The sequence below is a fragment of the Mus musculus genome, chromosome 2 (assembly GCF_000001635.26).
Source record: "Mus musculus strain C57BL/6J chromosome 2, GRCm38.p6 C57BL/6J".
Classification (NCBI taxonomy): Eukaryota; Metazoa; Chordata; class Mammalia; order Rodentia; family Muridae; genus Mus; species Mus musculus.
The window spans coordinates 84,936,017-84,958,832 of NC_000068.7; the positions used below are offsets into that span (position 1 = coordinate 84,936,017).

Here is a 22,816-nt window from a genome sequence, read left to right on the forward strand (position 1 = left end):
TACAGTTTGCGTGTCCAATGGGCCTCTCTTTCCAGTGATGGCCGACTAGGCCATCTTTTGATACATATGCAGCTAGAGTCAAGAGCTCCGGGTTACTGGTTAGTTCATAATGTTGTTCCACCTATAGGGTTGCAGATCCCTTTAGCTCCTTGGGTACTTTCTCTAGCTCCTCCATTGGGAGCCCTGTGATCCATCCATTAGCTGACTGTGAGCATCCACTTCTGTGTTTGCTAGGCCCCGGCATAGTCTCACAAGAGACAGCTACATCTGGGTCCTTTTGATAAAATCTTGCTAGTGTATGCAATGGTGTCAGCGTTTGGATGCTGATTATGGGTTGGATCCCTGGATATGGCAGTCTCTACATGGTCCATCCTTTCATCTCAGCTCCAAACTTTGTCTCTGTAACTCCTTCCATGGGTGTTTTGTTCCCACTTCTAAGGAGGGGCATAGTGTCCACACTTCAGTCTTCATTCTTCTTGAGTTTCATGTGTTTAGCAAATTGCAAAGAAGGAAGTGGTGGAGACAGGGGAGGGTCCCAAGCTCTTACTGGAGGAGACAAGCAGGAGGCGGCCAACCTGAGGCAGAGGACTAGGAGGGGCCATGAGAGCGGGAAACCGGCCCATCGCGGGTAGGACTGGAAGGATACTGGCCGGGTCTGGCCGAGCTGGGCTGGGTCTGGCTGAGCAGAGCAGAGCCGAGCCGGGCAAAGCTCGACAGGGAGGCTCTGGGCGGAGGGTAGTGGAAGGCGGTAGCCTGGTGGCGGCGAGGCTGCGGCGACAGAGATCCGGGAGAGAGTTGCTGCCGGCTGGAGCGCGACCTCTTGCCTGGTGGAAGTTAGTGACTGTCGGTAGAGGCAGCGGGAGGGTGGGTGGGGGTGGGGGATGGGAATTGTGGTCCGAGACAAGGCTCTTGTTGGGATATTTTTCATAGTGACCAAGTAGCCGTGAGACCTTGGGGCAAGTTCAGAAAACCTTCGGAAGTTTTTGTTTTTGCCGCACTGAAGAGTTCCCGCTGTAGACCGAACATTTATTTGTCAGGCCTTCGAATGGCTCAGGGTGGCTGCTCCTCTGGTGGACTGTATTCAGGCTTTCAAGTCGGGGGTTCTGGGGGGGTGGGAGGGGAGCTCCTACCTCTGCTTGTGATGTCCCCAAACATTAGGCAGGATGTGTGTGTGTGTGTGTGTTTTTTTTCCTATGTGGCATGTGTTGCCATTGAGACCTGCCTTATCTTCTTACCCATGGGTAGTTTCGCGGGTTCTGTGAATGAAAGGATGTATGGACGGTATTTTGGCGGGGGGTGGGTGTTGGGGGTGCGTGGGCGTTGTTTTTGTTTTTCCATGTTTGGGAATGAATTCTAGATAACATTCTATGGCTCAACCGCATTCGCTGGTCATGTATGAAAGTTTTTATTTTCCAAATCCTCACGGCCTTTCTCCTGAGGACCCCTTTCCCTCGGTGTCTTTTTCCCAAGCTTCCTGTACCAGGCTACTTCTGCCTCATTTTCCAGGCTCCATGGTTATTCCATGGCGTTTCTTGCTCAACCCAGAGACAGCTGGAACAAGAGGGCTCATTGAAGTCGAGAGCTTGCCAAAGGAATTTCCCACACATCACTACCAGTGGTCCTCTCTGAAGCTCAGGACAGGATTTGTGGACTCACTTCACCTCAGACCATGGCAAGCAAGGGCTTGCCCCTTTACTTGGCCACCTTGTTGACTGGACTCTTGGAATGCATCGGTTTTGCTGGTGTCCTCTTTGGCTGGACTTCACTGTTGTTTGTGTTCAAAGCAGAAAACTACTTTTCAGAGCCCTGTGAACAGGACTGCTTGCTCCAGAGCAATGTAACAGGGCCTTCTGGTAAGGACAAAGATGGCTTTTTCATAGGAAGCTGTGCTTGGTTCCTGGGAGTTGGGAAAGAATAGGAAGGTCTCTGTGCTTTACCCACCCTGCCAGCCTTTCCATGGGGGGGGGGGACTGTCAGCCCCCTCTCACCCCTTATGTGGAGGCTATCAAATGGGGAAGGAAGCACCTGGTTTTAGAGGGGGACCTTTAGAGACCAATATATTTTAATGCACCTTGGTAGCTTTCTGGTCAGCAAAGTTGTTCAAGGTAGAGGGGAGTCTGGTCTGGGCACTGACCTGGCAGGAAGGTTGGGGTGCGTCAGATTCTGTCTCACATAATCAGGGTTCCTAAGAGCTTTTCTCTCCCAGATTTAAAAGCGCAGGATGAGAAGTTCTCACTCATCTTTACCCTGGCATCCTTCATGAATAACTTCATGACCTTTCCCACTGGCTACATCTTTGACCGCTTCAAGACTACTGTGGCCCGCCTGATAGCCATGTAAGCCTGGGCAGAAGCAAGGGAGAGGGAGTGGTGTGTGGGAGACCAGATAGTGGTGAGGCAGCAGTCTGGCTTAGAGGCAAACCCTGCCCCAGCAGCAGGGTCACCGTCCTTAGCACCACCCTCTTCCTACTGCTGGCTTCCTTTCCCTTTGCACCTTCCCCTGTAGTGTCCTATCCTGTTATATGCTCAACTTCCTGAGAGGCCAGGGTTTCAAAATTAACAATGTATAGTCGATACCATCTGCTTTCCTTGTTCCTTGAATCCCCAGTCTCTTTTCTGGCAGGGCCTCACATCTAGGTGGCTCAGGCTTTGCCTTCATTCTCTGCTGCTTATCATTTTCTGAGTTGTCCCACCCAATGGTGAAATTTCAGGTGCCCTCTAATTAGTCAGGAGCCTCTTACACTGGGAGTTTCCCCTGCAAATGAGTCAGAGACCTCGTGCTCTTTTACAGGGTTCTGTTGCCTCCTGATTACAGTAGTGTCCATGGCTAGGTTCATTGATAAGCAGGTCTGCTAAGTCCCAATACAGCCCATGTAGGAGCAGATATGTGGTGAGGCAAAGAAAGAGAAAAGGAAAGTAGAGAGTAAAGCAAATTCCTTACACTTAAGCTTTGGGGAGAATAAGTCCTTACACAGAAACTCGAATTTTGTTTCCTGTAGTTTCTTCTCTGCCACGTGTCTTTTGAACTTCTGCTTTCTTTCTTTTTTTCTTTTCTTTCTTTCTTTCTATTTGTTTTTTTGTTTTTTTGAGACAGGGTTTCTCTGTATAGCCCTGGCTGTCCTGGAACTCACTTTTAGACCAGAACTCAGAAATCTGCCTGCCTCTGCCTCCTGAGTTCTGGGATTAACTTCGGCTTTCTTCTTCCTCCTCCTCCTCCTCCTCCTCCTCCTCCTCTTCCTCCTCCTTCTTCTTCTTCTTCTTTTTAGATTTATTTATTTATTATATGTGAGTACAATGTAGTTGTCTTCAGACACACCAGAAGAGGGCGTTAGATCCCATTGCAGATGGTTGTGAGCCACCATGTGGTTGCTGGGATTTGAACTCAGGATCTCTGGAAGAGCAGTCAGCGCTCTTATCCGCTGAGCCCCTGAACTTCTGCTTTCTATTTGTTATCTATCTTTACAAAGTCCTCCACCACTAAGGGGGCCCAAGAACAAGAACTTTGGCATTTATGCTAGAATCACTTGAACTTTTTTGAACTTTTTTTTTTTCCTGCTGGGGATTGAACCCAGGGATTCATGAAAGGCAGGCAAGTGTCTACTTCTGTGTTGGTGACTTTCTTGTTACTGTGATTGATATGTATATATGTATAAAACCAAAGCAACTTAGAAAAGGAAACATTAAATTGAGCTTATGGTTCCAGAGTCTATGACGGTGTAGGGAAGGCTTGGCCTTAAGGCTGCCGGAACAGCAGTAAGAACTCCCATCTGGTCCACAACCAGGAAGCTGAGAGTACACTGGGGGTGGCATCACACAGCCAGCCACCTCCTCAAACAAGGCCATGCCTCATAGTCCTCTCCACCAACTGGAACCAAGTATAGAAATGTATGAGCCTGTTGGGGGCATAGTCATTCCAACCACCACAACTTCTAAGCCACACCCCGAGCTGTGAACGCCATGACTTTGAATTTGGAATCAAGATCATTCTGATCCAGGCGTGTCCAACCCTTCTGACATTGTGACACCGAGTTGTCACCTGAACTCTTCAACAATCATGCAGTCCAGTTACACACACACACACACACACACACACACACACACACACATCTCGATAACTTTTTTTTTTTAACTAGGTTTATGATTCTCTTAGTTCGACTTCATAACTATCCTTGGTTGCATGTTGACTAACCCTTTCCTTTTCCAGGAAAGGCTACTGAGGCCCAGAGGAAGGCAGTACCTTGTCTAAAGTCACATGTGGAGATGAAATTAGAATTTAAGGTTTTGATTTGCAGGCCAGGCACCAGCCCCCTTTCCCAAGGGGTTGGCCTCAGGACAAGAGGCCCTGTGCCTTGCCTACTGTAGTCCTGAGTCATTTACACATCAGTTGCGCTCATTATCCAAGATTTCCCAGTTTAGCCGTAGATACTGGACTCTGGACTAGTTACTTTCTTGTTACTGGGATAAAATACAGCAACAAAAGTGACTCGAGGAGGGAAGCCTTCTCATGGCTCCAGGCTCTGGTCCATCATGGTAGGATACCCCAGCAGCAGGAGCTTGAGGGAAGCTATTCACATTCCATCTGAAGTCACACAGAGGATGGGGGAGCTGAGTTCAGTTTCCCTGTTTTATACAGTCCAGAATCCTCTGCCATCCACATAGTTCCACTCCGGTCCAGATAGGTCTCAACAGTATCAGTTAATGTAATCAGCCCATTGCCCAGGTGATTCTAGGCTCTCATTGAGTTACTGCTGAGATCTACTATCACATGTATTAGCTATGGGGTCAGGATTACCTCTCAGTCTATCGGGCCTTCTCTGATTCTGACCTCTCAGAAGTGCCTGTTCCCCTGGAGTTCCCTGGCTGTGTACAGTGCTGTCAACTTCTAGCTAGTGTTGGATGTCAGCTGAGCCGACTCCTGCTTGGTCCTCACATTTCTTCTTTTAACTGGATGCTTCTGTATTTCAGATTTTTCTACACCTGCGCCACGATCATCATTGCCTTCACCTCTGCAAGTGAGGATGGACAGCTGGGAGGGAGGGACAACTGGGGTGTGGATGGCTGGGCCAGGTACAGAAGGCAAAGGGCCCATGATATTTTCATAGACCCACATTGTCTGTGGAAAATTTATCCTACTGAAGAGAGAATTATAGCTATACAGTATTAAAATGTTCTCCTGTGGGGTTTTTGGGTAACATGTGTGATAATTTTGAAAATCATCTTCACTTAGCAGAATCAAAATCAACAACCCTGGTACATGCAAAAAATTGCGCCCAGTGATTCCTATAAAAGTCTGTGCATTCCAGGCTTGCCTGGTTTCCTTTCCTTTGTATGGGGGGGAGAAAAATCGAGATAAGATGAGGGTGAGCAGGGACTAGTTTAATGGCTCCTAGGGCCCTGGATAAATATGTGGGAAGTGGACCTAGAAGCAGGAGGTTAGATTGGCCAAGAGATAACTCGCAACATTCTTCCCCAGGGGCAGATTAGGTGGCTTCATTTTGAGGGTTGAGAAATGAAAAATAGTGAGATCTGTTGTGTAACAGCTGTAACAGAACCAGTTGATGTCATGAGGGAGTTTCTGCTTGTGTTCAGCCAACCCAGGGGCTTGGTGTTTTGGTCTAAACAAATCTCATGAAGTCACATTTGTAAGAATTGAGCAATAAGCTAAGCCTATTTATTTATTATTTAATTAATTTATTAATTTATATCATTACTTATGTGTGTACTTACATTTGTGAGTTTTGAGCAAGAATCCCGTTACTTATTTATATTGACATGTGCTCTCACTTGAGTGTGCATATAGAGGGTGTGGCTTGCTTGCTTACATCTAAGTAGAAGCCAGAAGTCTAACCTTAGCCCCCTCAGGTGTCCTGTGTTTTTGAAGCAGCATCTCTTGCTTTGTGTCTAACTCACTCGCTTTGTGCTGGTTAGGCTATACTGCTGGCCACAGAGCCTCATGCTTGCTGGAACATTCTTTACTGATTAAGCCAACACCCGGGCTGTCTTAGTCAATGTTGCATTGAGACACATGACCAAGGCAACTCTTATAAAAGAAAGCATTTGATTGGGGCTGGCTTAAAGTTCCAGAGGATTAGTCAATTGTCAGCATGGTGGGAAGAGCGTTGGCCCACTGGGAGACATAGTGCCGGAGAGGTAGCTGAGAGTTCTCCAACTGGATCTGCATTCAGTAGGAAGGAGAGAGAGAGAGACATGGGTCTGGCTTAGGCTTCTGAAATTCGGAAGCCCACGTCTAAGTGACACACTTCCTCCAACAAGGTTACACCTCCTAGTCCCTGTCAAGTACTCCACTCCCTAAAGACCAAGTATTCAAATATATGGACCTACGAAGGCCATTCCTATTCACATTGCCACACTAGCCGAGCAAAAGTCTTTCTTCCTCCTTAAAACAGGACTTTTGTTTTGGGGAAAGTATTGATGCTAGGATGATTTTACTGTGAAACTGATATCCAATCTTTAGCTCATTAGGAGAGATGTACATTTGTAAACAACAGAAAATGAATGGCAAATAGCATGACTCATCTCTAAAATCATCTCTTTCCAGAGCTTCTCTAGGCATTGAACAGTAGTTTCTTAAGAGGAGGTGAAGAGGTTGCCAAGATATCTCTTAGTGGGTAATGATACTTGCCACCAAGTCTGATGACCTGAATTTGAGTCCCAGAACCCAGAAGGAGAGACCAAACACCTACAAGTTGTCCTTTGGCTTTCACATATACAACACTGTGCACACACACACACACACACACACACACACACACACGCACGCACGCACATACATTGCTACACACACACACATAATACACATACATTACCACACACATACATACCACACACCCACACATACATAACTCATACACACATACATAACATATACAAACACACAAATAAAATGTGAGAAAAATAGAGGATGCTAGAACAGACCTAATACACCAATAAGCATTGGATTATCTCATGCAAAAAATTGTTCCTTTAAAAAAAGATTTATCTATTTATTTATTTACTTATTTATTTATTTTATGTATATGAGTACACTGTAGCTGTACAGTTGTGAGCCTTCATGTGGTTGTTGGGAATTGAATTTTTAGGACCTCTGCTTGCTCTGGTCAACCCCGCTCACTCCAGTCGGCCCAGCTTGCTCTGGTCAACTCTTGCTCAGTCTCTGCTCGCTCCAGCCCAAAGATTTATTTATTTTTATACATAAGTACATGGTAGCTGTCTTCAGACACATCAGGAGAGGGTGTCCGGTCTCATTACGGATGGTTGTGAGCCACCATGTGGTTGCTGGGATTTGAACTCAGGACCTTCGGAAGAGCAGTCAGTGCTGTTACTTGCTGAGCCATCTCGCCAGGTCAAAATTGCTCCCTTTTAAGACTAATTTTTCAGTGATTTGTAGTCATTTAGAGATTATGCAACACTTAGGAGGCCTGCTGCTTGCATGCCAGTTTCGCTTGCTTGTTTGATTTTGTTGTTTTGTTTAGAACCAGGAATATCCTTACTCCTGCAGCATTTCTTATGCCAAGCACCATACCACAGGGCAGGGCTCAAATTTTCACAACCAAAGGGAAGGATCCCAGGCATTTCTCTCTCGGTTGTCACAGTGCTTCAGTGGAGCAGGATAGAGTCTCTCATTTCTGTTCATAGTGTGAGGAGAGCGAGGCGAATTTGGAAGGTAGCTCACACTCATGGTGAAGCAGTGACTTTGAGACTGGACTTGAATGCTGACTCCAGAGTCCTCTTCTCCCACAGTGGTGGAGCAGGCACTTTTTTTTTTTTTTTTTGGTTTTTCGAGACAGGGTTTCTCTGTATAGCCCTGGCTGTCCTGGAACTCACTTTGTAGACCAGTCTGGCCTCGAACTCAGAAATCCGCCTGCCTCTGCCTCCCAAGGGCTGGGATTAAAGGCGTGTGCCACCACGCCCGGCTGGAGCAGGCACTTATTATGGTCTACTGCAGACCCATAGCTGCCTTTGGAAAGGAGAAGGGGGTCTCAGGACACTTGAGAAGGAGTGACTGGAGAGTCTCTTGACCACTCCCTCAGGCCCTCAAAGGACACCAGCAAGCTGGTGAAGTGAGCTGCCAGTGCTACTGTGTTGTTGGAAGTTGGAAGCTGATGGGAGCCGCAGCCTTCTGGAGGAGAGGGGAGAAAGTACAGCTTCTTGGGTTGTGGGTTCCAATGAAATTACTACTCACTCCTGTGACTTTTATGGTTCTAGACACTGCCATGCTGCTCTTCCTAGCCATGCCCATGCTCGCAGTGGGAGGAATCCTGTTCCTTATCACCAACCTACAGGTGTGAGCTGTGTCCCCTTCCTTGATCCCAGGCAGCTGAGGGAGGTGCAGACATCATTTGTTTCCAGAGGGGTTGACCCAAACTAGAGTGGAAGGATTTGGGGTGCGAGAGGGTGGAGGTATTAATCACGCCTGGGTACTGAGGAGGGTAAAGATGTGTTTCATGAATAAGTCAGCTAAGTTTGTCTTGTCTTCTCCAGATTGGGAACCTCTTTGGGAAACACCGTTCAACCATCATCACCCTCTACAATGGAGCATTTGACTCCTCCTCAGCAGTGTTCCTCGTCATTAAGGTAGGAATACCAGAAGCTGGGCCTGAGGGGATAACCTAGTCCGTAAAGTGCCTACTGTGCGAGCACGACTACCTGAGTTAGATTCCCAGAATCCTTGTGAAAAGGCTGAGTGTCCTGGTGTGCGCTTGTAATCCCACTTTGGAGTGTTACAAACAGGCAAATCTCAAGGCCACTGTGAGACTCTGTCTCCTGATGAATGATTCTCACTACTGTCCTCCGGCCTCCAGACACTTTCACACACACAATACTAACTTAACATTTATTGAACACTTGAGCCTTTATTAATTCCAGTTGCTTGTCCTGTGAGCCCTGCATGACTTCTGCCAGCCCTGGAGGTAGGCACGTTCCTCCTCAGGTGACACACTTAGAGTATTATGGAGATCATGATCCCTGTCGGAGGTTCTGCAGTGGCAACTATGGCATTTGAACCTGCACTTAGGCCTGTTTGTCTCTAGAGATGTGCTTGGGACCACTAAACCCCTTCTTTACACTAAGCCTATATATAATCTTTGCTCAGTGAAGAAGGAAGATGTAATCATGATATACTTGGGTCAGGGATGGACAGAAACTGGGAACTCTGTAAAAAGTAACATTTGCTGATGTGTGCTTCCACCTTGGAAAAGTGGGTAGGAAAGGGTAGTGAAGGCCTTAGAGACTACACAGGGGCCTTTCTATCTCTCTAGGGCTGGTGTGAGTATCAGGAGAACAAACTGTTGGCAAGCATATTAGAAGCCCATTAACAACCAGTCTGCTAATGGTTTTGTTTTTTATTAAATTAATTAATTGTTATTATCATTTAAGAAAAGACCTCTTAAGCTGGCCCGAGACTCACCATGGAGTCCGATTTGTTCTTAAACTCACGATCATTCGTCCTTAGCCTTCTAAGTGCTGGGATTATAGATGTGTGTCACGACACCTAGATTCAATTAATTTTTTTTTTTTTTGAGACAGCATCTGACTGTGTAGGACAGGCCAGACTGAATCTTATAGCCTAGGCTAGCCTTAAACTCTCAATCCGTTTGCCTTAGGCTCTCTAGTGCTATGGTTATAGGCAGGAATCACCATGCCTGGCTTTGTTAATGATTTTAGTGTTTAAGTCATTGCTAACAGTTTTATTTGGCTAGTGTCTTGCCTAACCCTTGGTATGATTTCTGGTTGGTCTAAGCTAACAATGGCAAACTCTGTCTCTACTACCACTGACAGGTAGAGGAAGGCATGCCATGTCCTTGCAAGGAGATAAAGTGGGTGTATAGTGTAGAACTTCAGGGGACATTTCCTCCCTGAAGGAGGGTTTGCGAAAGCAGAGTAGAAGAAAAACCTTTAGTTTGGAGGCTAGCTCAGCTGTTAGAATGTCTGCCTCGAAAGTACAAAGCCCTGGGTTCAAGCCCCAGCACAAAGCCCTGGGTTCAAGCCCCAACGCTGCATAATCAAGCTTGGTAGCATACCTTTAATCCTAGCACCTGGGAGATGAGGGCAGGAGGATCAGCCAGTCAAAGTCATCTTATATTATACAGTGAGCCAATGTATTATATTACATTATAATATGTATAATATACATATTATATTATAGCAGTGAGCTTGAAGCCTGCTTGACCTACCCAAGACCCAGTTGCAACAACAAAAGCCTTTTTCCCTGCCTCTCTCTGATCTTCCTCTTTGAAGACCGCAGTGGGAAGGAAGGCGTAGTAGTCGACACAGTAGTAGCCAGGCTTTGATTGTGTGGCAACCAGCTGGAACATAACGACTGGCAACGGGAACGAAAAAATGGTGGACCCCGAACTGTCCAACCTGGGGTTCTCTCTGGGCTTTTGTTAGGCCACTTATGGGCTCATGAGCCTCATTTAGTCCCATGAGCACCTTGACAAGAAAGTCTGAGTCCCTGAGGGTCTCCAGACCCTTTGCTGGTGGTGCAAGAGCCGTTTTCCAGGTCCCCTTCCCTTCCCAGGTAAAGCTTACCTGATGCACCTCCTTCTCTTTGAAGGCAGAAGGGAGGGGCTGGAGCAGGAGTGGGGTTCTCAGTTTAATATGACTTGTTCTTTTAAGGTTCATCTGTACTGGGGTGTGTGCCATGATATTCCTCCTTTTGTGAAGGCTGTGGTATAGTCCATCAAGTGGCTATAGCACACTTTGCTCATTCATTCACCTGTTTCTCTCTGCACTTTTGACTATGGTCTGTAGTGCTCCTGGGAGTACTGCTGTTATCCTGATGTGTTACTCTTTTCTCCACAGCTGCTTTACGAGCAGGGCATCAGCCTCAGGTCTTCCTTCATCTTCATGTCTGTCTGCAGTGTCTGGCACATTGCGCGTACTTTCCTTCTGATGCCCAAGGGACATATCCCCTACCCACTGCCTCCCAACTACAGCTATGGGTAAGCATGATTGACCACTATCCCATCTGACCTGAGGTAGGAAAAAGGAAAGAGTAAGCCTGCTGTAGGAGAAGAGTGTATTCATTTGCTACTCCTGCATAACGAGCATGCCAGGCATTTAATTTTTCTTTTTTTTTTTTTAAAGATAAGGTTATTTCTATTTTGTGTATATGAGTGTTTTGCCTATGTAAATGCATGTGTACCGTGTGTACCACTGGTGTCCATGGAGGTCATAAAGGGTGTCAAGTTGCCTAGAACTAGAGTTACAGATGGGTGTAAGCTGCTATGTGGGTACTGGGAACCAAGCCTGAATCCTCTGAAGGAGCAGACAGTCCTCTTAACGGCTGAGCCATGTCTCCAGCTCCTAAGAATTTATTTCTTACATCTGAGCCAGACTTGGATGAGCTTATCATTTATGCCTCCAATCATCTGATGTGTTAGCAGGGAGTTGGCTGGATTTGGAGTAATAGGAATGTCTTTGTCACAGGCTAATGCTCCAGCATTCTTGCTTAGGTGTGTGTACATAGTGGTTCTGGGGTTCAGAGAGGGGGCAGTAATGTGCACAGTTTTTTGAGGCTTCGACTTGGAATTGATGTGTCACTTGTAGGCTACATTATCTTGGCTGGAGCAGTTCACATGTCTAGGCTAGATAATGATGAGAAATGGGTAGCATCCCATTGCCAAAGATGGAGGCAGAGGAGGTGGGATGCCATGGTGGGATCACACCAGCTGTCAGTTAGAGAGAGCCAAGGGGGCATCTTCATTTGCTGTTCACTTGCTATTAGTTGTACCCCATACGCTCTTTGAGTTCATTCTCAGTCTCATTTCCTACTGATAGCCATGTACTGATGGGCATGCACTGATGGCTGTGTACTGATAGCTGTGTGCTGGTGCCTGAATACTGATAGTTGTATACTGATAGTTGTGTACTGATAGTTGTATACTGATAGCTGTATACTGATAGCTGTATACTGATGGCTGTGTGCTGATAGCCATGCCTTTGGTTTTCATCTGTGAAAACGAGGCTCTGAGAGGTAAAGCTGGAGCCACATGAGAAAGATTCAGAGCCGACACTTGTAATAAGACCCATTCTCTTCTTCCATACTTCTAGGATACCCCAAACTTGTATATCTATCAGAATCTCTCAGATCATTACAATAAAAAATAAAATGGAAACATGGAAAGCTGGCTATTAGTCAATAGACGTTCTGATTCAGTTGGCCTAGGTTGCCATCTAGGTTGTTGAGAAGTGATTCCGTGTGAAGATGAGGATCCTCTCTCTGTGCTCTTTCCTGGGCTTGTTCTGGTCAGGCTCACAGTCCTTGGGCTGAGGGCTGGAGATTCTGTTTCCACAGCTTGTGCTCCAGGTTTGGTGCTAGCAAGAAAGAGAATAAAGCAGCTGAACACGAAACCAAGGAGCTGCGGTCAAAGGAATGTCTGCCACCCAAGGAAGGTGAGTTCTGCTTCACCCACGTCCACGGCCGCCCCCGGCAGCCCCATGCATGCCTTGGTAGCTTCTCATCTGCTTTCAACCCCAGGAAGTCGCCTCAGGGGTTGAGCATGAGGCCAGGCTGTGCAAGGAAGAGCCCATAAGCAGTTTTCAAACCCCTCACTTTTAGAGAGGACCCAGAAAGGGCAGGGTCTTTGTGTGTTTTCAGTGCCTCTTTCCTACTTAGCCACCCCATACCCCAGCTCTCCTCACACTGAGGTCTCTCTTCCACTGCCCTGATCCCTACCCTCTGGTCTTGCTCTCTCCCGGGATTCTAGGGCACCAAGGTTGGCATCTGTGTCTCCATTTCTTTATGACTCTTGGCTCTGATCTCTTTCCATCCGTACCATCCCCATCACTTCCTCCTTTCCCTCCTCTGTCTGCTCTGAGTCTTTGCTTATGAATATTATAAACCATTGTTAGCTACAGTAGAAGTAAAAATAGGAGGAGGAGGGAGGGGTTGGAGGGAGGCAGGTCATAGGGCAGAAGTAGCAGCTGGGCAGGAGAAAGCAGTTTCCAGAGCAGGGCAGTTAATAGAATTACATTGTATTTGAGATATATTTTTTTTCTATATGAGCAGATTTTAGCTGTTCTTGGCACACACACAAAAAAAATGGGCAACAATGTGAGGTGATGGATATGTTAATTTGCTTTGCTATGGTAACCATTTTACTATCTATATGTACCCGATGACAGCATGTTGTGTGCTTTAAATACACACAATAAAATTTGTTAAAAAAAAAAAAGAATAGGGGCCAGGGTTGTAGCTCAGTCAGTAGAGCCCTTGCCTAGCATATGCAAAGCCTTGGGTTCAATCCCAGCACTGTATACATCTAGGCATAATGGAAAGGAGGATCATAAGTTCAATGTCAACATCGTGAGTTCTGGGCTACAGAAGACCCTGTCTCAAACAATACAAAGAGGATAGTGAACCTGCCAGGCCACAGAGGTGTGGAACCAGGCTGCCTCTGAGCATTTCTGTATATTAAAGTCTTAGCCAGTCTGCCTACTTAGGGAGAATGAGTTAATTGGTCAACTGGGGGAGGAACAGAATATTTAATTCACGGTTCCAATTGGACCAGAGAGAACAAGGGAGTCCTAAGGAAATGAGGGATTCTGGGACCAAAAGAAAGGTAGGAGATGCAGAGTGGACCACGACAACAGCTGTCCATCTTAACCCCTCTCTGTCCCAGCATTCTCCTTGGTTTCCATTACGTCATCTTGGCTGAGAACCATCAGGAAAGTACTATAGCAAGAAGTGTCATTGAGCAGGCTGTGAGAGAGATCAGATTTCAATATACCAAGGAACAGGATGGGAGCCATCCAAGGTAGAAGGACAAGATGACAAGCATGGTGGAAGGCTGGGGGAGTTTTAGTTGGCTCATAGAAGACAAGGGTGCACTGAGAACTTAGGCCTGAGACTGTCTTGTTAAGGGCTACTCTGGCCTATCCTACCCTTCTTCTTTCCCTGTCATTTATGCCAAGTTCCTCCCTTCCCTATCAGAGAACTCTGGACCAGAACAGCAGCAGCAGCAGGAGCAGCAGCAGCAGCAGCAGCAGCAGCAGGAGCAACACGAGCAACACTCTTTTCGACGCTGCGCGCTCTCTCGTCGATTCATCTTGCACGTGGTGTGGCTGTCTATCATACAGTTGTGGCATTACCTCTTCATTGGTACTCTCAACTCTCTACTCACCAAGTTATCCGGTGGGGACAAAGTGGAAGGTATGTGGGCTTCAGAGGAGTCTCAAGTAGGAACTTAGAGCCCAGAGAGACTCAGGAACAGATGCTGTGCCAGCAAAGCTATGCATTCCAGAGTGGTTTCGGGGGTGGGGTTATGGGTGGGGGTCTGAGGAGGAGGGCTGGAGAGAAGGGTGAGACGGGAAAGTCTTCTATTGTGAAGTAGCCTGAACATTTTTTCTCACCTAACCCCTATTTTTTGTGCCTTCACAAGTCAGTGCCTACACAAATGCCTTTGCCATCACCCAGTTCTTTGGCGTGCTGTGTGCCCCCTGGAATGGCTTACTCATGGACCGCCTTAAACAGAAGTATCAGAAGGCAGCCAAAAGGACAGGTAAGCCTGGGATAGGGGAGCCAGGAGGAGAGATCTTCATAGACTTCCACAGTCGCCTTGTCTTTGCCTCTACCCTTTCTCCCTGACTGGTTCATCCATCCATTCAACCATTGGTCATACATTTTGTGCCAGCCACTGTTCCAGTCCCATGAGGCTTTATCCCAGCACTTGAGAGGCAGAGGCAGGCAGATTTCTGAATTTGAGGCCAGCCTGGTCTACAAATTGAGTTCCAGGACAGACAGTGCTATGCAGAGAAACCCTGTCTCGAAAAACCAAAAAACAAACAACCCCCCCCCAAACAAACAACAACAACAACAACAACCAAAAAACAAAAAAAACAATGGATGAGGCAGGTAATTCTTGTCGTCTTCAGCTGTCCTAATCTAGAGGTAGTAGAAATCCATCAAGTATAGATGGCCTGTTACTGATGGAGTGCTGGAGTCCTTGACCAGGCAGAGTCATTCCCACACAGCCATGCTGTTTTCCTATTTCCATTGTTCACAAATCACACGAGATAGCCAACACTTTATTGAACAGTGGGCTTACTGTTGGGTGGGTTTGCCCAGCTGATGTGAAATGTTCTGAACATATTTGAGCTAGTGTACGTTGAGCCGTGATACTCTATAGGCTAGGTATGTTAAATGCATTTTCAGCTTGCTGGTATTTTTGGCTTCCGATGGTTTTTTCCGCATGCAGTTCCTCTGTGAGTCATGGAGCCTCTGCGAGCATGCAGCATGAACGGGCAGCAGACTATGGATACCAAGAAGGGCGAGTTGCCTGCTCTGGGAGAGGCAGGGTTGTTATCAGGGAAGGCTTCTTCAGAACCAGGATAGAAAAGACAAAGAAGGGAGGGGAAGGGGGAAAAGACTGATGGTGGCTAAAGACCACAATAGCGTGACAGAGCTGACAGAGATAGGTGTTCAGGAATCTCCATCCTTTCCTCGAGTGACTCAAGCTAATCAGAGGGCAGGGCTTGAGAGAGTTGCAGGAGAAACCTGCAGAGTGCATAAGAAGGCTTCAGGCTAGCCCGGCATTGGTGGCACACTCCTTTAATCCCAGCACTGGGGAGGCAGAGGCAGGCAGATTTCTGAGTAGGCCAGCTTGGTCTACAGAGTGAGTTCCAGGACAGCCAGGGCTACACAGAGAAACCCTGTCTCGAAAAAAAAGAAGGCTTCAGGCTCCTGACTCTACCTCAGAGTTAGAATGTGCTCCTTGGTGTGACCCGGGAGCAGAGGGATGCTGGGATACTTCACCCTGTGTGGGCTGAGAGAGAAGGGAGAAAAGGAGGGAGCACCGGTGACTGTTTGCTTTGTCTCCGTCCTCCTCCCGGCTCTCTGCACCCTAACCCCGCCGCAGGATTACTTGCAAGTACTTCATAGGCTCTCCTTAATAAAAACAGTCTCCATTCAATCAATATCACCACCACAAAAATCCCCATTAATTCTTAATATTTTCTAATAAGCAGCTAACTGCCTTTCACCTCTCCCGGCTGACTTCAGTACATTGTTTCCTGACTGAGCTGTTCAATGGCTCCATACACAGACAACTTTCTCAAAGTTGAAAGGACAAACTTCAATTGACGTGTCCTTCATAACTTCATTTTTAAATATTTATTTAAGACAGGGTCTCATCTAGCTTAGGCTAGTCTTCAAGTTACTATGTATCCAAGGCTGGCCTTGAACTTCTGATCTTTCTTTCCAAGTGCTGGGATTACAGCCTTACTACCATACCCAGCTAACAGACTTTTTCTCCCTCTTCTTTTTTGGTACTGGGAGTAGATACCTGAGTCTCATGCATGCCAAGCAAATACTTTGCCAATGAGTTGTATCTCCAGCCCAAATTCCTTTCTTTCACAATTTACGTCAGCACCCCTCCTCTTGTCTATTTGTTGAAGAAAGTGGGATATTTTTCCTCAGATTTCCCACATTTGGACTTGGCATCTTTTGGGTATTTCATGAATGGGTTCTTTTGATTGGGCATTTTCTGTAAATAGGCAGATTCAAAGCTTGGAGGAAACTCTGGTTTTTTTTTTTTTTTTTTTGGCAAGAGTAAGTAGAAATGGAGTTGTGGCCTCTCTGGTTCCTTCACAGGTCCCTGCTATTTCTGGTCTTCGCTGTTATGACACTGAGATAGATCAGTTGCTTCAGAACTTGGTCTGATCCATCCATTATAAAGTTTCCCATCAGCCCAAGCAGCTAATGATTTTGCAACCACTGTGATCAATTTGAGAGCCATGATTTGATTAGGGTGCTATTTCCATCTTTCCTCTGGCTTTTAGCAGCTACAATTCCTCCAGAAGACACAGCTTCTCGCCCTGTTTCTCTACACTGAGGTAAATGCTTGCCTTCCTCCTCTGCTTAACCAGTTTCAGAATGACACACTGACCACACATCCCACCAGAGACAAGTGGGATTGCTGTCTTTAGAGTCCAGCTGTGTACACACTGAAGCTCAATGGTCTCGTTTTGTGTCTGAGTTTTTATAACTTTATGGGTTTTATTTAAAAAAAACCAAACACTTTGCCTTTGAGAATTTCATACGTGTATACCGTGAGGATCTTACTTGATCCTTCCCTCCCCTCCCCTCCCCTGCCCTCCCCTCCCCTGCCCTTCCCTCTCCTCCCCTGCCCTGCCCTCCCCTCCCCTCCCCTTCTTTTTGAGGGAGATTGTTTGAAAACACATTTAAGCCCTACAATCTATCTGACGTGCTCGCATCCTGCTCTGCCTTCCTCTTCAGTGCTGGGGGCTGGAGATGGGGCTCAGGGCTCTCGTGTACTCTGCAAATGTTCTTCCTCTCAACTGCAATCTGGTCTCCACTGTGTGTGTGTGTGTGTGTGTGTGTGTGTTTAAATTGGCTCTCACTATATATCCCTAGCTGACCTAGAACTCATTATGATCCGGCTGGCTTTGAACTCACTTTGAACAGAACTTTGAGTTCTGTTTGCTCAGTGCTGAGGTTAAAGGCATATAAGGCATATGCTACTGCGAGGGTGAGTGGGTGCATGTTGGGGTGTGCTGGCAAAGTTCAGAGGATAACTTGCGGGGCTCAGTTTTCTCCTACTGTGTGGATCCCAGCAATGGAACATGGGTTGCCGGGGTGGTGACCGGCACCTTTACCTGCTGAGCCATCTCACTGGCCCTCACCATTCTTCTTCAGGCTTGCATCGACCCATCTTTGGCCACTAGAAACTTTACCAGTCTAAAATATGGGACCCTTAGGCACGGCTCAACTTTAGTCAGTGCCCTTGCTGTCTAGTGCTGTGAAAGGTTTGGGTCTGTCTAACTGGACATGTCTCCTGGACCACACTTGAAATTGGCCATTTCTCCAACCAGTATTGGCTATCTAGTGGGAAACAATATTTAGAATCTTCAGGTTAGGTGTTGCACTGGCTAGTTTTGTGTCAACTTGACACAGGCTGGAGTTATCACTGAGAAAGGAGCTTCAGTTGAGGAAATGCCTCCATTAGATCCAGCTGTAAGGCATTTTCTCAATTAGTGATCAAGGGGGAAAGGCCCCTTGTGAGTGGTATCATCTCTGGGCTGGTAGTCTTGGTTCTATAAGAGAGCAGGCTGAGCAAGCCAGGGGAAGCAAGCCAGTAAGAAGCATCCCTCCATGGCTTCTGCATCAGCTCCTGCTCCCTGACCTGCTTGAGTTCCAGTCCTGACTTCCTTGGTGATGAACAGCAGTATGGAAGTGTAAGCCGAATAAACCCTTTCCTCCCCAACTGCTTCTTGGTCATGATGTTTGTGCAGGAATAGAAACCCTGACTAAGACAGGTGTCCTCTCTCCTTGTATGCTGATCCTTTTTTAAATTAATTTTTAAAGTTCTCATGGTGGGTGGTGGACTTCATTACGACATTTCTTATTTTCAATATTTATGACAATGGCATTGTATACATATACAATGGCATTGTGTGTGTTCAGTATGTACCATTCTTATTCATCTCTCTCTCCTGCTGCCCCCCTGCGCCCACTGCCAACCTCCTGCTGGTCTTCATCCTCCCCAGATAGTCTCCCTTCCTGCCTGCATGTCACCCTCTCGCATAGGGGTTATTTCTGCACTCCCACCATCTCCTTTCTTATACTTCAGTGACCTCACGTGCATACTCACATATATGTGCACATGCTGCCCACATGCACATGAGTCCAACTAGACACAGTTATGTTCATTGGTCTCGTTTTTTTGTTTGTTTGTTTGTTTCTGATATTTTGGGATTGCTTCGCTTGCTTGTTTCCTCTTTGAATTTTGTTGAAAACACTCACAGGTTAAGCAGTTACATTTCCTGAAAACCAAAACAGGGTGACGTACAGTTCCTCCTCTGCTAGTTGCTTTCCTTTCTTTCCTCCTTTCTTTATGGTCTTTAAAATACAGCAATCACCTATGTAAACATATATATGTGCCCCTTGCTTAGATCAAATGCAGAGCTTCATTCACACGGTTGTGCAGTTGTCTTTTCTATGACCCTCTCTTTATTCTGGGACCCTCCTCACCCCAATGACTGCTGCCCAGCTCTCTCCTATGTGGCTGGCTTGTACTTGGTGCCATGTGCCTCTGTTGGCGACAGTTTGGGTTGCTTTAGTCCCTTGCTATTACCAGTTCTGTATAAACAATCATTATCAACACCATCATCATCCCTGGTTCTGGGTTGCAGGGGGCAACGGTGGGCGTGGAGCCTGTTCACAGGCCACTGTAACTCTGAGTGAGTTAGGAAGCCCTGTGGAACTGAGACGATCAGACACATCTGACTGACATGTAGGAGGACAGTTATTAACTCTGAGGAGTTGGTGTTGAGATATGACCTGGTTCTCTTTGGTTCATTCTGGTCTTTCTTGGAGTTTCCTGCTCTCCTTTGGGTACAATTACAGGCACCCCTATTTCCTTTTGAACCAGGTTCCTCGTCTGAGGCTGTGGCTCTCTGCTCCATGGTGCCTTCACTGGCTCTGACGTCTCTGCTGTCCCTGGGCTTTGCCCTGTGTGCCTCCATTCCTGTCATGCAGCTACAGTACGCCACCTTCATCCTGCAAGTGGTCAGCCGCTCCTTCCTGTATGGATGCAATGCTGCCTTCCTCACGCTGGCGTAAGTGAGCTTAGGGAGAAGGAGAGTTGGCTGGCCATGAAGAAATTGTGGGGTGGGGTGGGCCTGAAGGTGAGGGTGCGTTTAGAAGGGACCGTGGCTGAGTATGGATACAGGTGGGAAGGAGGGAGCATTAACATGGAGGTGAGGGTGTGTGTAGAAGGAGTCGAGGCTGGATATGGATACAGGTGGGAAGGATGGAACATTCACACAGCAGAGTCTCTGTGTCCAGGGAGAATCTCTGTCTACTCGGTGAACTCTTATTTCCCTCCACTACCCACCTCTGTTTTAACTCTCCCAGAGAAGAGGTAGAAAGGTATTTTCCCATCTTTGTGTCCTTGGCACTCCATTCTTGCTTCTTTTGATAATGCCAGCATCTGTCTTTTCCCTAAGACCTTCTTAGCCTTAGCTTAGCCTGGGCCTGAGTCCCTTCTGTTCCCGTAGGGCTCAAGTTACTACTTGCTCTGTGTCTTGGGGTTAGAACTGAATAGAGTGGGAGAAGAAAGGGCTTGCATGGATGGGTGAAGGGCAGGTCTAGGACAGGGGAGTCGGCTGACAAATGTTCTCAAGCATCAGGCCCCTGCTTGGAGTGGGAGAAGTTGTGTGTGTGTGTGGGGGGGGAATCTGTAAAATTCACTGCAACCTTTCTCTACCTAGATTTCCCTCAGAGCATTTTGGAAAGCTCTTTGGGCTGGTGATGGCCTTGTCAGCTATTGTGTCTCTGCTACAGTTCCCCCTGTTCAAAGTCTCCCCTGAGAGCAACGCTGTGTATGTGAGTACCATGCAGGGTCCATTTCTGGCCAGCCTGTGTGTAGGCCCCTTGACTAGAAAGGTTACCCAGGCTGGACCTATTGCACAGGGCCCCAGCAGGGGGCGCTCTAAGCTGGCTCAGGAGGCCTGGATGTGTTAGAGGCTTCAGTAGTGCAAAAAGGAACTATTTAGGGTTTCACTTCTCAAACTAGGGTCACAGGCAGAGACCTGGCTCAAGCTGGGGCTTCCTAAGGTCGCAGGATTGACACGCTACCACGTCTCAGAAAGCCTGGAGAGAAGAGTTTGTGAGTATGGACAAATATGTGTTACTCCAGAATAGGATGCAAAATCCTCTCAGAATTTCAAAGCCAAAGAGTTTTCTACCTGTAGGCTAACCCTGACTTCTACCTGAGACTGTGGCATATACGACATTTGTCCGAGGTCTCTGCACGCGGGAGTCAGTGTTCTGATTACTGATGAACCTGCCTGCCTCATTAAAAAGAGATCGTCAGGGTGGAGAGATGGCTCAGTGGGTAAGGGCGCTTGCTAGGGTCCTAGGACCCATGGTGGAAGGAAAGACTTAACTGTTACAAGTTGTCCTCTGACCTCCGCATGTGCTCCATGACACTTGAACACACACACACACACACACACACACACACACACACACACATACACACATAGATACATACACACAGATACACAAACACAGATGTACATACACACACACACACACACACACACACACACACACAAATAAATGTAGTAATTCTTTTAAAGCTCAAAGCATAGAGTAAGTATATAAGTCTGTCACTAGAAGAAACAAGACTATGCTTAGGGCATCAGGAGCCCTAACTCAACATCTAGATGTAGTCTAACTGATGCCTCTCCAGCTTCACACGGGACCTGGGAAAGCTCACTAGTGCCCTCTAGGCCATTGCTTCCTCACCCTTGAAATGGGTTTAATAGAGGCTGGCATGTGGCTTATTGGTAGAGGGCTTGCTTAGCATGCACAGGACCCTGAGTTCAATCGTGAGCACTGACTAAGTCATGCATGGTGGTACATCCTATAATTCCTGTACTTGGGAGATGGATTAGACTTTCAAGGTCAGCCTGAGCCTGTCTTAAGAAAGAAAGAAAGAAAGAAAGAAAGAAAGAAAGAAAGAAAGAAAGAAGCCATGAAAATAAACCTAAAGTCCTTCAGGTCACCTTAATGTCTAGGTAGAAAATAGGCCATAGACCAAGTAGGACTTTGGTCCTTCTGTTGGTGATGGGAGTAACTCAGAGTTGCTGGAGTGGCCCCTCTTTCCTGTTTCCCCAGGTATCGATGGGGCTTGCCATTTTCCTGACATTGGTCCATCCCTTCCTGGTGTACCGTGAGTGCCGTGCTGAGAAGACAAAATCGTCTGTGGATGCCTAGTCCACTCTCTAGCCTCGATGATGCCTTTTCTGTTCATTACTCGACTTTGATGATCCAGTATCTACAAAGACTGCCTCCCCAGGAGAACTGTAATCGGCAGTCATAGTTTTTCTTAAACCACTGCCACCACAAGAAACAAACCAACAAAAACCAAAAAAACAGAAACAAAAAACAAGGCACTCAAATGTCACCTAGGACTTTTGATTTCCAAGATGAGTGGAAATTTCAGTGGCCAAGCAGCCTTCACACCAACCCAAAGCAAAGATTTAGATGAGTTTTTAGTTACTCCCTGCACAGGGCCACAGCAGAGCTCATTGCAAGGGACAGGGAGATATGTCACAGAGTCATGCTACCCCAAAGGACTTGGGATCCAACTGACTGGCTAGCCAGAAAGATTTTGGACAACACTTTGTATCTTGCCTGTGAGCAATGTCTCCTCTTCAGGAAAAGGGCTATTCATTGACTTAGGGCAGCTTTTATATATAATTAGCTTGGGGTTGGAGAGATGGCTTAACTCTTAAGAGCACTGGCTGCTCTTCCAGAGGACCTGGTTTGATTTTTAGCACCCACATAGTGGCTCACAAACTGTAACTGCAGTCCCTCCATGGATACTGCATGCTTGTGCACAGACATATATGCAGACAAAACATCCATACACATTAAACAAATATAATTTCTCTAGGGAATACTTTTATACAATAATAAAGCCTCTATGTTTAAGGCAACTACTGCTTCTACCTCTTTGTGTTTGTATGAGCATGTGCTTGTACAAGTGCACAAGTGTCCTCGTGGGGACTGGGTGCAAGGTGGAGGTGGAGGGATCTGGCTGTACATTGTAGCATGGCAGCCTGACACAGAATGGGGGCACAGGGGTGGGTCAAGCTTCTGGGTCCTTGGATGTGAACTCTGAGTCCCTCCCCTTTCTATACCCTTCAACCTCAGTCAATACCCTGTTTGCCTGACTCATGGCACTAGTTGTATCCAGATGGTCCGAATATAAGTCTCCGTTCCATCAGCAGCTCCTGGGAAAGCCCCATAACTACCGAGT

General features: G+C 46.9%; 1 protein-coding gene across 8 annotated transcripts; it reads left to right on the plus strand.

Moving 5' to 3' along the window:
* Positions 1 to 528: 528 nt before the first annotated feature.
* Positions 529 to 22,493, plus strand: Slc43a3 (solute carrier family 43, member 3). Of its 8 annotated transcripts, none has more exons than XM_006499959.3 (13): positions 529 to 628; positions 1,507 to 1,853; positions 2,207 to 2,336; positions 4,965 to 5,011; positions 8,226 to 8,302; positions 8,502 to 8,594; positions 10,824 to 10,963; positions 12,319 to 12,416; positions 13,957 to 14,175; positions 14,405 to 14,524; positions 19,415 to 19,601; positions 20,256 to 20,370; positions 21,670 to 22,493. In XM_006499959.3, the coding sequence occupies exons 2-13, from the start codon at positions 1,670 to 1,672 to the stop codon at positions 21,766 to 21,768; spliced, it is 1,509 nt and encodes a 502-aa protein (XP_006500022.1). In that variant the 5' UTR covers positions 529 to 628; positions 1,507 to 1,669; the 3' UTR covers positions 21,769 to 22,493. The 8 variants fall into 8 exon arrangements, 7 of the variants coding, with proteins under 7 accessions (XP_006500022.1, XP_006500021.1, XP_006500024.1 ...); XM_006499958.4 differs by having other exon boundaries at positions 589 to 628; positions 1,471 to 1,853; XM_006499961.2 differs by having other exon boundaries at positions 596 to 628; positions 1,546 to 1,853.
* Positions 22,494 to 22,816: the final 323 nt, after the last annotated feature.